This window comes from Schistocerca serialis, chromosome 1 (assembly GCF_023864345.2).
Source record: "Schistocerca serialis cubense isolate TAMUIC-IGC-003099 chromosome 1, iqSchSeri2.2, whole genome shotgun sequence".
NCBI lineage: Eukaryota > Metazoa > Arthropoda > Insecta > Orthoptera > Acrididae > Schistocerca > Schistocerca serialis.
Window position 1 is genome coordinate 868,018,478 of NC_064638.1, and position 12,463 is coordinate 868,030,940.

General features: G+C 44.6%; 1 protein-coding gene across 1 annotated transcript in view; it reads right to left on the minus strand.

Annotated features, from left to right (window-relative positions):
• The window catches only part of LOC126441271 (probable cytochrome P450 49a1), a 133,732-nt gene that overhangs the window by 83,370 nt on the left and 37,899 nt on the right, over positions 1 to 12,463 (minus strand). Inside the window, exon 6 of the mRNA XM_050090680.1 lies at positions 1,718 to 1,794. Within this exon, the coding sequence (XP_049946637.1) occupies positions 1,718 to 1,794 (77 nt within the window). The remainder of the gene's footprint in view (positions 1 to 1,717; positions 1,795 to 12,463) is intronic.

A 12,463-nucleotide genomic window follows, 5' to 3' on the forward strand; every position in this document is an offset into this window, starting at 1 on the left:
CGTGTTGATAGATGCAATCGCCATTCCCGAATTGCTCTTCAACAGCGGGAATTAAGAGGATCCTTCAAACATCCATTTAGGCCTGTGCTGTGATAGTGCCACGTAAAACAATAAGGGGTGCAAGTCTCCTTCATGAAAACGCGACCACACCATAATACCACCACCTCAAAAAATGGCTCTGAGCACTATGGGACTCAACTGCTGTGGTCATAAGTCCCCTAGAACTACTTAAACTTAACTAACCTAATGACAGCACACAACACCCAGCCATCACGAGGCAGAGAAAATCCCTGACCCCGCCGGGAATCGAACCCGGGAACCCGGGCGTGGGAAGCGAGAAAGCTACCGCACGACCACGAGATGCGGGCTCCCGCCACCTCAGTATTTTACTGTTGGCACTACACACGCTGGCAGATGACGTTCGCCGGGTATTCGCCATACCCACACCCTGCCATCGGATCACCACATTGTGTACCGTGACTCTTCACTCCACACAATGTTTTTCCACTGTTCAATCGTTCAATGTTTACGCTTCTTACACCAAGCGAGGCGTTGTTTGGCTTTTACCGGTGTGATGTGTGGCTTATGAGCAGCCGCTCGCACAAGTTTTCTCACCTCCCACCTAACTGTCATAGTACTTGCAGTGGATCCTGATGCAGTCTGGAATTCCTGTGTGGTGGTCTGGATAGGTGTCTGCCTGTTATACACTACGATCCCCTTCAACTGTCGGCGGTCTTTGTCAGTCAACAGACGAGGTCGACCTGTACGCTTTTGTGCTGTACCTGTCCCTTCACGTTTACGCTTCACTATCATATCGGAAACCGTGGACCTAGCGATGTTCAGGAGTGTGGAAACCTCGCGTACAGACGTATGACACAAGTGACACGCGATCACCTGACCACGTTCGAAGTCCGTGGGTTCCGCGGAGCGCATCATTCTGCTCTCTCACGATGTCTTATGACTGCTGAGGACGCTGATATGGAGTACATGGCAGTAGGTGGCAGCACAATGCACCTAATATGAAAAATATATGTTTTGGGGGTGTCCGGATACTTTTGATCACATAATGTGTGAGTTTCAGAAGAACATTTGTGTCTGGGACTAGCGAGTCAAAAGGTTCTTTGGATTACAAACAGATATGCTGCAACAAAAATTATTATTTTTGGTGTGTGTGTGTGTGTGTGTGTGTGTGTGTGTGTGTGTGTGTGTATGTGTGTGTGTTGGTACGTGCGTGCGTCCTTGCTACTTGCAGCTCTTATCATTGTCTGTATAGTTCATTCAGACTGCGATTATTTTCGTGTCGTGAAGATATTCGCTTCTTATCTACAGTAGGAGCGATTTTGCCTGCCTGTATGTTGTACAGCAAGTACAACGAATTTTACTGACTGCCCGAAAACCTTGATAGTCTTCATCTGAATATTAACAATGTTTTATACAATGCTGTGAAATATTCAAAAGGTTACATATATTCTTTTTGTCTCTAAGATCAGAATTTGGTCCGATCGACGTTGAAATCTGATAATTTACAACGCTAGTTTTCTAGAAAATGAAATCTATGTTACCATGTTTCTATTTGACAACTGGTAATGTAGCTGTTTAGCAGTTGCTTGGGATCGCAAAAATGCACAGTAATTAACAGGATTCAGTTCTCTAAGACAGATTACACGGAAATAAACTAAAAATGCGATGTCAAGTTTAGAAGTTTTGGTGTACTTACATTCCAGGGCCCAGGTATAAAGCTCATCAATGAAATCAGCTGGTAACTCCTGATTTTCATCCCTCATTTCATGTACCCTGCGAAAAGAAGAAATGAACAGTCGCAGAAATGACATGAACTGCAGCAAACGAAAATGTGCACGTTGTTTCCGGTGATTATATCAAAAGAAGAAACATTATAATTTAATTATATAAAAACTGAATGCAGTTTAGAAATCCTAAATATCACCTTCTGAGTGTCTCCACAGCACTTATTAAAAGGAATGTGTTCACGGAAACGCTGTAATACAATCACGCTTAAAGAAACCGTCACCGTCGACGATATTTTAATTCATTCTGTCATGGGGTAGTCCACGGCGCATAATAAAAGGCTATGCTAAGAGAAAGACGAGGTTAGGCAAAAAATAATGCAGATGATGGCCAAGCCTGCAGGTTGCGCCGTCGTATTTGACCACGAACGGCACATTTGCAATGTCCTTAATACGTTGCAAGTGTCGGTCACGGCCAGAGTTGTGTTCTGTGTAATTGGAAGTGCATTACGATTGAGTTACGTGAATTCGAACGTGGGAAAATTGTTGGTGCTCATATGGTAGGTGCTTCATTAACCAAAGTAGCCGAAGTGTTTGGTGTTTCACGAGGCACCATATCAAAGATGAATATCGCATACACGGAAAGCGGGAAAATCTCAACCACTAAGTAACGACCCGGTCGAAACTGAGTGTTGAGTAATAGTGACAGACGGTCATTAAAGAGAATTTTGACGAAAAATAAGATGTCGACAGCTGCCAAAGTGGCTACAAAGCTGAATGTTACACTCTCGAACCCTATCAACATCTGAAGAACACGAAGAGCTTCACAGGCAGGGAACTGCAGGGCGGGCTGGAACACATCAGTGATGCAAATACTCGTAACAGAAAAACGTGGTGCCGAAGCCATAAAAGCTGCAGTATGGAACAATGGAAGAGAGTAAGTTGGTCAGGTGAGTCTTGTTTCACTCTCTTTCCAACTTCTGGCCGAGTTTAAATCTCAAGAGTCAAACATGCAGGGACTGGGTGATGATTTGCGTAGCCATATAGTGATATTCCATGGGCTCACTGTTACTCTGCCAAGGATTATGTGATCATTTTAGCTGTTCAGGTCCATGCCATGGTAGAATGTTTGTTCCCGCAATGGCACTGCTACTACCCAAGACGACAGAACTGCTGTTAATACAGCTTGCATAGTCCAGCACTGCCTTTGTGGGCACGAGGATTAATTGTCGCATCTCCCCTAGCCTCGACAGTCACCAGATCTTTATGTTACTGAGCGGCTGTGTTCTACTTTAGAGAGAAGAGAGTGCGGTCGCTATCCACCTCCATCATTTCTATCTCAACTTGCCACTATGTGGCAGGAAGAACGGTATCACATCTCTCTTGAAAAACATACGGTACCCGAGTTTTCTTCGTTCCAAGATGACTGGAAGCTGTTTCGACTGTTGACGGGTTCCCTCACCGTGTTAGGCATGGTAATATGTTGTGTTTTTGGTGTTTTCATAATTTTGTCTAACTCTTATATATTTCTGACATCATTTCTTCGTATTTGAAGACCACTTTCCCATTATAAGTCTGCCCCGATAGCTGCGTGGTCACCGCGGCCGCCTATCACGCCAAGAGGCCCGGGTTCGATTCCCGGCTCGGTCGGAGATTTTCTCCTCTCAGGGACTGGGTGTTGTGTTGTACTCATTATCATTTCATCATCACCAGTGGAAGGCAACGGTAAAATACCACTGGATTCACTTCCCTAGACGCTCATGCAGTGGACCTCTCTGACGAGACTTCCCCCATAACAAGACCTGCCATAAGGCAGAACACAAAGATTTTTCCATTATAAAGCCTTGATTAATTTTCGGTTTATAGACCTAACAGCAGGACAGTAAGTCTCTTAAATGCTAGAAGAAAATGGATGTTTATCATGTAAACACAACAACAAAAATTGAGTGGATTTATCTAGTTCATGTTGCAAAAGTGATTTTAAAAAGTAAAGGATGAACAAGAAAACACTTTTTTAGTTTAAGTTTGGAAGGTAAGAGACGAGATACTGGCAGAAGTAAAGCTTTGAGGACCGGGCGTGAGTCGTGCTTTGGTAGCTCAGATGGTAGAGCACTTGCCCGCCAAAGGCAAAGGTCCCGAGTTCGAGTTTCGGTCGGGCAGACAGTTTTAATCTGCTAGGAAGTTTCACTTTTGTAGTACTTACAAAAATCTACAAAATCTTACTGAAGTTGAGAAAACCCTAAATGCGGATGGATATGGACGCATTTTACAGCATTGCGTACCAAGTGCAGTAGAGGAACAGTTAGGAGATGGTGATTCTTCGTATCTACATGGTAATGCATCCTGTAAAAAAGCAGCAACTGTGAGGCAATGGGTTATAGATAATAATATTTCTGAAGTGGACTGGGCTGCCCTGACTCCCGACCTAAACCCAATGTACCACCTTTAAAATTAGAAAGAACATCGACATCGCTCTAGACCCCAGCATCCAACATGACTACCTTCTCTGGTTTCGGCTGTTGAAGAAGAATCGGCTCTCATTTTTCCTATCTTTATTGTATTCGGTTGGTGTGTAAGTATGTAGCCTTTTCCCATAAGTTTAATAAACACAACAGATACACACAACAGAGACTTTAGCCATCAGTAATATAATCACTATTTACAGCAGTCTGCCAACGCTAGGGTAACTTTCCGATTCCGCGACTGTAGAAAACACGTGGTTTTGAGGCGAAGAACTCGTCGAACCATGTTCGGAGCGCATTTTCATCTGGAAGGAAGTTCCTTGAAGGCTGTTCGATACAGATCGGAGAAGGTAAAAATCAGAGGCCGTAAGATCAAGTGAGTAAAGCGAGTGCGGTATGACTTCCCAACCCAACCACTGTACAGGTACAGTGCTTTTTGTCAGTTTAGCAGAATGTGGGAGGGTGTTATCGTTGAATAGCATCACCTCACGCAGTCTTCCTGATCGTTGTTCTTAGACTGCGACTGCAAGACGTCTCAGATATTGACGATAAATGTGAGCAGTGGTGGTTACACTTTGGGGAAGCAATTCGCAGTGCACCACACTGCCGCTGTACCACTAGATGCATAACACTAACATTTATGATCGCGCGCAGGTCTTTGTACCGAGAGTTGCTACTTTGTTTGGGCTCAGTCATTCCGTTCTTTTCCTTGTTGTTGTTGTGGCCTTCAGTCCGAAGACTGGTTTGATGCAGCTCTCCATGCTACTCAGTCCTGAGCGAGCCTCTTAATCTTCGAGTAACTACTGCAACCTACAGCTTTCTGAATCTGCTACATTCATCTCTTGGTCTTCCTCTACGGTTCTTCCCTCCCCCCCCCCAAAAAAATAATAAATTGGTGAGCCCTTGATGTCTCATAATGTGTCCTACCAGCCAATCCCTTCTTTTGGTCAAATTGTGCCTCAGAACTCTTGTCTCCCCAGTTCTATTCAGTACTTCCGCATTAGTTACATGATGGATCCATCTAATCTTCAGCATTCTTCTGTAGCACCACAGTTCGAAAGCTTCTATTCTCTTTAATCTAAATTGTTTATCGTTCATGTTTCAATTCCATGCATAGCTACACGCCACACAAATACCTTCAGAAAAGACTTCCTAACACTTAAATCCATTTTCGCTGTTAACGGATTTCTCTTCTTCAGAAATGGTTTTCTTGCCATTGCCAGTCTACATTTTATATCCTCTCTACTTCAGCCATCATCAGTTATTTTGCTGCCCAAATAGCAAAAATCCTCTATTACTTTACGTGTCTCGCTCCCTAACGTAATTCCTTTAGCATCACCGCACTCCATTATCCTGTTTTTGCTTTTGATTATGTTCGTCTTATATCCTCTTTTCATAGGACTGTCCATTCCGTTCAACTGCTCTTCCAAGTCCTATCTGTGACAGAATTGAAATATCACCATCAAACCTCAAAGTTTTTATTTTTTCTCAATGAATTTTAGTTCCTACTCCATATTTTCCTTTAGTTTCCGTTACTGCTCGTTCAATGTACAGATTGAATAACATCGGGGGTAGGCTACAACCCTGTCTCATTCCCTTCTCAACCACTGCTTCCCTTTCATGCTATTCGACTCTTACAACTGCCGACTTGTTTCTGTATAAGTTGTAAAGAGCCTTACTCTCCCTGTATTTTACCCCCGCTACCTGCAATATTTCAAAGACAGTATTCCAGTCAACATTGTCAAAAGCTTTCTCTAAGTCTACAAATGCTACACTCCTGGAAATGGAAAAAAGAACACATTGACACCGGTGTGTCAGACCCACCATACTTGCTCCGGACACTGCGAGAGGGCTGTACAAGCAATGATCACACGCACGGCACAGCGGACACACCAGGAACCGCGGTGTTGGCCGTCGAATGGCGCTAGCTGCGCAGCATTTGTGCACCGCCGCCGTCAGTGTCAGCCAGTTTGCCGTGGCATACGGAGCTCCATCGCAGTCTTTAACACTGGTAGCATGCCGCGACAGCGTGGACGTGAACCGTATGTGCAGTTGACGGACTTTGGGCGAGGGCATATAGTGGGCATGCGGGAGGCCGGGTGGACGTACCGCCGAATTGCTCAACACGTGGGGCGTGAAGTCTCCACAGTACATCGATGTTATCGCCAGTGGTCGGCGGAAGGTGCACGTGCCCGTCGACCTGGGACCGGACCGCAGCGACGCACGGATGCACGCCAAGACCGTAGGATCCTACGCAGTGCCGTAGGGGACCGCACCGCCACTTCCCAGCAAATTAGGGACACTGTTGCTCCTGGGGTATCGGCGAGCACCATTCGCAACCGTCTCCATGAAGCTCGGCTACGGTCCCGCACACCGTTAGGCCGTCTTCCGCTCACGCCCCAACATCGTGCAGCCCGCCTCCAGTGGTGTCGCGACAGGCGTGAATGGAGGGACGAATGGAGACGTGTCGTCTTCAGCGATGAGAGTCGCTTCTGCCTTGGTGCCAATGATGGTCGTATGCGTGTTTGGCGCCGTGCAGGTGAGCGCCACAATCAGGACTGCATACGACCGAGGCACACAGGACCAACACCCGGCATCATGGTGTGGGGAGCGATCTCCTACACTGGCCGTACACCACTGGTGATCGTCGAGGGGACACTGAATAGTGCACGGTACATCCAAACCGTCATCGAACCCATCGTTCTACCATTCCTAGACCGGCAAGGGAACTTGCTGTTCCAACAGGACAATGCACGTCCGCATGTATCCCGTGCCACCCAACGTGCTCTAGAAGGTGTAAGTCAACTACCCTGGCCAGCAAGATCTCCGGATCTGTCCCCCATTGAGCATGTTTGGGACTGGATGAAGCGTCGTCTCACGCGGTCTGCACGTCCAGCACGAACGCTGGTCCAACTGAGGCGCCAGGTGGAAATGGCATGGCAAGCCGTTCCACAGGACTACACCCAGCATCTCTACGATCGTCTCCATGGGAGAATAGCAGCCTGCATTGCTGCGAAAGGTGGATATACACTGTACTAGTGCCGACATTGTGCATGCTCTGTTGCCTGTGTCTACGTGCCTGTGGTTCTGTCAGTGTGATCATGTGATGTATCTGACCCCAGGAATGTGTCAATAAAGTTTCCCCTTCGTGGAACAATGAATTCACGGTGTTCTTATTTCAATTTCCAGGAGTGTATAAGCGTACGTTTGCTTTTCCTTAATCTATCTTCAAAGATAAGTCGTATGGTCAGTATTGCCTCGCGTGTTCCTATATTTATCCGGAAACCGAACTGATTTTCCGCGAGGTCTGCTTCTACCAGCTTTTTCATTCTTCTGTAAGGAATTCGTTTTAGTGTCTTGCAACCATGATTTATTAAACTGATAGTTCAGTAAATTTCTCACTTGTCAGCAACTGCTTTCTTTTCGAATTGGAATTACCACATTTTTCTTTAAGTCTGAGAACATTTCGCCTCTCATACATCTTGCACATCAGATGAAGGAGTTGCCTCATTACTGGCTCTCCCAAGGCTATCAGCAGTTCTGATGGAACGTCGACTACCCGCGGGGCCTTGTTTCGGCTAAGGTCTTTTACAGCTTTGTCAAATTCTTCTCGCATTACCGTATCTCCCATTTCATCTCTATCTATGTCCACTTCCCTTTCTATAATACTGCTTTCAAGTTCATCTCCCTTGTACAGACCCTCTAATACGAGGGCGGTTCAGAAAGTAACCTCCGATTGGTCACAGTGCGGGTTGTGGGGGGAGTAGCGACGCCATCTGTGCGTTCACGCACTCAACAGGTCAGTGGTCGAGTGAACGTCGTACCTGCGCTAGTTTAGTTTTTGTGGCAGTTTGAAATGTGTGCTGCAATAGAAAACCCCGCCAAATGAGAGGTGCGTGCTGTCATAAGGTTTTTTACAGCCAAAGGATATTCTGCAGCAGCTATTCATCGTGAGCTTTGTGCCGTGTACGGACCAAGAGTTATGAGTGAAGGAGTTGTCCGTGAATGGGTACGTTTATTTAAAAGTGGACGAGAAAACGTTCATGATGAAGAGAGGAGTGGTAGACCATCATTGGTGACTGACGAACTCGTTCAGACAGTTGATGCAAAAGTTCGTGAAAATCGACGTTTCTCAATGTCGGAGTTGTCTACTGGTTTTCCACAGATTTCTAAGACTCTCTTGTACGAGATAGTGACAGCAAGATTGGGTTACCGTAAGTTCTGTGCACGATGGGTGCCCAAAATTCTTACCGACCACCACAAAACTCAAAGAATGGCCTCTGCATTAGACTTTCTGTCACGTTATGAGGACGAAGGAGAACCATTGTTAAACAGAATCGTGACCGGTGACGAAACCTGGATTAAGTACGTGAACCCTGAGACAAAAGAACAATCAAAGATGTGGGCACATTCAAATTCGCCTACCAAACCAAGAAAAGCCTCGCAAGATTTTTCTGCCAGAAAACTGATGGCAACGGTGTTTTGGGATGCCAAAGGGGTGTTGTTGGTTGAATTCATGGAACGTGGTACGACCATTAATCAAGACGTGTACTGTGAAACAATAAAAAAGTTACGACGGGCTATACAGAACAAACGCCGTGGTATGCTGACTTCCGGTATCGTTTTTTTGCACGATAACGCCCGTCCTCACTCTGCTCGCAGAACAACGGCCCTTCTTGAGTCCTTCAAGTGGGACGTTATCAACCATCCACCTCACAGCCCAGACCTGGCGCCAAGTGATTATCACCTCTTCATGCATTTGAAGAAATGGCTCGGGTCACAGCGGTTTGATGACGACGAAGAGCTCAAAGATGCGGTCACAGGCTGGCTCCAGGCACAAGCGGGTGATTTTTATGCAGAAGGAATTTCAAAGCTTGTGAAGAGATACGATTTGTGCCTCAATCGCTATGGAGACTATGTAGAAAAATAGTGCAAAGATGTAGTTGTAAGATGTATATATTAAAATATTTTTATTTAACTTGGTGTATTTTTTTAAATCAACCGGAGGTTACTTTCTGAACGACCCTCGTATATTCTTTCCACCTTTCAGCTTAGAACTGGTTTACCACCTGAGCTCATACAACTGATTCTCTTTTCCACAAGGGCCTCTTTAATTTTCCTGTATTCAGCATCTATCTTTATCCTAGTGAAATGTGCTTCTACATCCTTGCATTTGTCCTCTAGCCATTCCTGCTTAACAATTTTGCACTTCCTGTCAATCCCATTTATTAGACGTTTCTGTTCCCTTTCGCCTGCTTCATTTACTGCATTTTTTTGTTTTCTCCTTTCGTGAGTTGAATTCAGTATCTCTTGTTTTATCCAAGGCTCCCTCTAAGCCTTGTTTATTTAGCGCTTTGATCCTCTGCTGCCTTCATTATTTCATCTTCTACTGTAGTCGTTTCCCCTGCTTTACCAACCATTACCTGACGGTTCCTCTGAAATTCTCAGGAACCTCTGGTTCTTTCAACTTATCCAAGTCCCATGTCCTTAATTTCCTAGATTTTTGGAATTTCTTCAGTTTTAATCTACAGTTCATAACAAATAAAGTTTGGTCAGAGTCCACATCTGCCCCTGGAAATGTCTTACTACTTAAAATCTGGTTCCTAAATCTATGTTTACTCATTATACAATCAATCTGAACCTTCCAGTGTCGCCAGATCTCTTCCACGTATACAACCTTCTTTCATGATTCTTAAAGCAAGTGTTAGTGATGATTAAATTATGCTCTGTTCAAAACACTACCAGGTGGCTTGCACTTTCATTCCCTTCCTCCGTTCATATTCACCTACTATTATTTCTTCCCTTCCTTTTCCTACTACCGAATTCCAGTCCCCCATCACAATTAAGTTTTCGTCTCCTTTACTACATGAATAATTTCTTCTCGTTATGTTAGCGTAAAGGCACCACTTCTCGTCACCAGTAACAATGAATGATCGGTGCTGTTCACGAGCCAATTGATGACGTGCAAGCAGAGATGCATGTATAGCCAACTGCTGATTTGTGTGATTTTGGCTTAGAGCATGCAGTAGTCAGACTCGCGGTTTTTGAATTTTCCCTGCTGCACAAATATCGCACGATAGTGGAATGATCGTAGTTCGTCACATTTGCCAGTTCTCGAGCACGCTGAAGTGGAAAATTGTGTATCAATGCGTTTAAACGATTTTTATCAAACCCCGAAGATCTTCTTGAACGTGGAGAATCAGTAATGTCAAAACGATCCTTTTTAAAACGAGAAAACCATTCTCTTGCCGTGCTCGGTCCAATGGCATCATCCCCCATACGGGGCGCAAATGTTTCTGGCTGCCTCCGCTGCTGTCACCGTCTATTGAATTCAGACTGAAGAATATGTCGGAAACGTTACGATTTCTCCATTTGGAATTCCATTTTCTAGCGTCCGCAGCTCCACTCACTTTCTCCAAACGACAAAATGACAATATGTAAACTCAAATAGCAACAGTAAACCACAAATAAAAAATAACATTTGATAAATAAACCCATAGCAACCCGAATACCTACATGCAAAACAAAAACGCTACGAACTTATGCACAAACCTAATACAACGTGTCAGTACAGAACAGGTTTCAGAACAGAGAGTTTCATTATCAAAGACGTATCGTTCTGTTTAATGTAGCTAAGGAAAATATTATAGTACTGTTACGTAGATCACAGACCGTTTATGTGTAGTGTCATGCCATCTGTAAGCTCATGTATACAGCTTACAGGGTAATCTATACATTATTCGTATACTGTAGACCCTGTACGGTTGATGCAGAGCTAACACTGCGTTATTGTCATCACCTCTGTGGATTTCATAAAGCTAAAAGCTAGTTGTACACCCGTAAAATCTCTGCCTAACGTGATTTTTGGATGGTGCCGTTAACATAGTGAAATTCATTCTGTAGCTAGAGATATTTAGCCTTTATCCATTCCACAGGAACTACAATATACGAAGGAAGTATATATTATCCTATAAACTGCAGTCTTGCACAAGTCAATGAGAAACCGTCTTTAATCTATGAAAAAGACAATAACATTTTATTGGGGCTACAGGACATATGACAGTAACCGTTTGATAATGTATACGTATTATAAATTAAAGCCTCCCTCCCCCCCCCCCCCCCCCCTCTGGTTTTTCGATCTGTACTTCAAGGCTTTTTTTGTGGTAAGTTCCAATGCGACCAAACTGCTAAGGTCATCGGTCCCTAGGCTTACACACTAATTAATATAACTTACGCTAAGGACAACACGCACACCCATGGCCGAGGGAGGACTCGACCCTCCGACGGGGGGAGCCGCACGAACCGTTCCAAGGCGCCCGAGACCGAGCGGCTACCCCGCGCGGGTGAAGGCTAATTTCAGGAACTATTGCAAGGATTTTTATATGATCTTTACTTATAGATACATTGATTCATGAGGAAGGTTTGTGTATATAATTTATCGCTGCTACGCCAGAAAAGTTGTTCTGTCTTCGATGCTTACAGTTTGTGGTAGCCGTGAGATGTCGGGGAGGGTCGCTGTAGGCCTGCATTTTCCAACACTGCTTATGCTCTAACAGATGAGACCGTAAAGTTAACTATTTAGAAAATAGTTTTTCCCATACAGACTAGTTTATACAACTGCAGACCGAAGCCACTGCATGATCATAATGAAGAAACTGAAATAGATAAAATCAGGATATTGTTAACGACTAATTTTAACCCATTTTCCCACATTTGCGACTTCGGGTGTCCTTCAGAACTGTAAGTGTCCCAGAGTCGTCGACAACGATAACAATGTCACGTTGAATTGAAGCACCTTTCAAGAAATGTAAACTGGTTGCGATTGGAGAAAGTGAAACAAATGTAGAGCATAATATAATGACAGCAGGAGGTCCCACTACAGCAACTAATGCCCTCCCATCGAATCATCAGAAGGAATTTTCGGATCAGAATACGACACTTCTCTTGTGGACCCTCGGCCCCGTCTTCATCGTTTTTCATGACAGCCACATACATTTCAATGGAAGAAACTGCTTATCGCTCTTTGAACGAGTGTCGTTCAGTAAGTAATGCAACACATTTCTTTTCTCGGCCAGTTGCGTGTGAACAAAAGGAGAATTTCTTGTGGTACATCATGAAATAGTCCCCCTTCAGCCCCTACAGTTTCATGAAGTTCCGTTAGGTGGTGGCGCCATATGAATGCATTCAAAATGGCCTCTGTAACGGTGATACGTTCCAAGCAGACGGCTGTCACTGAGCTTCTTTGGCGGAAAACCA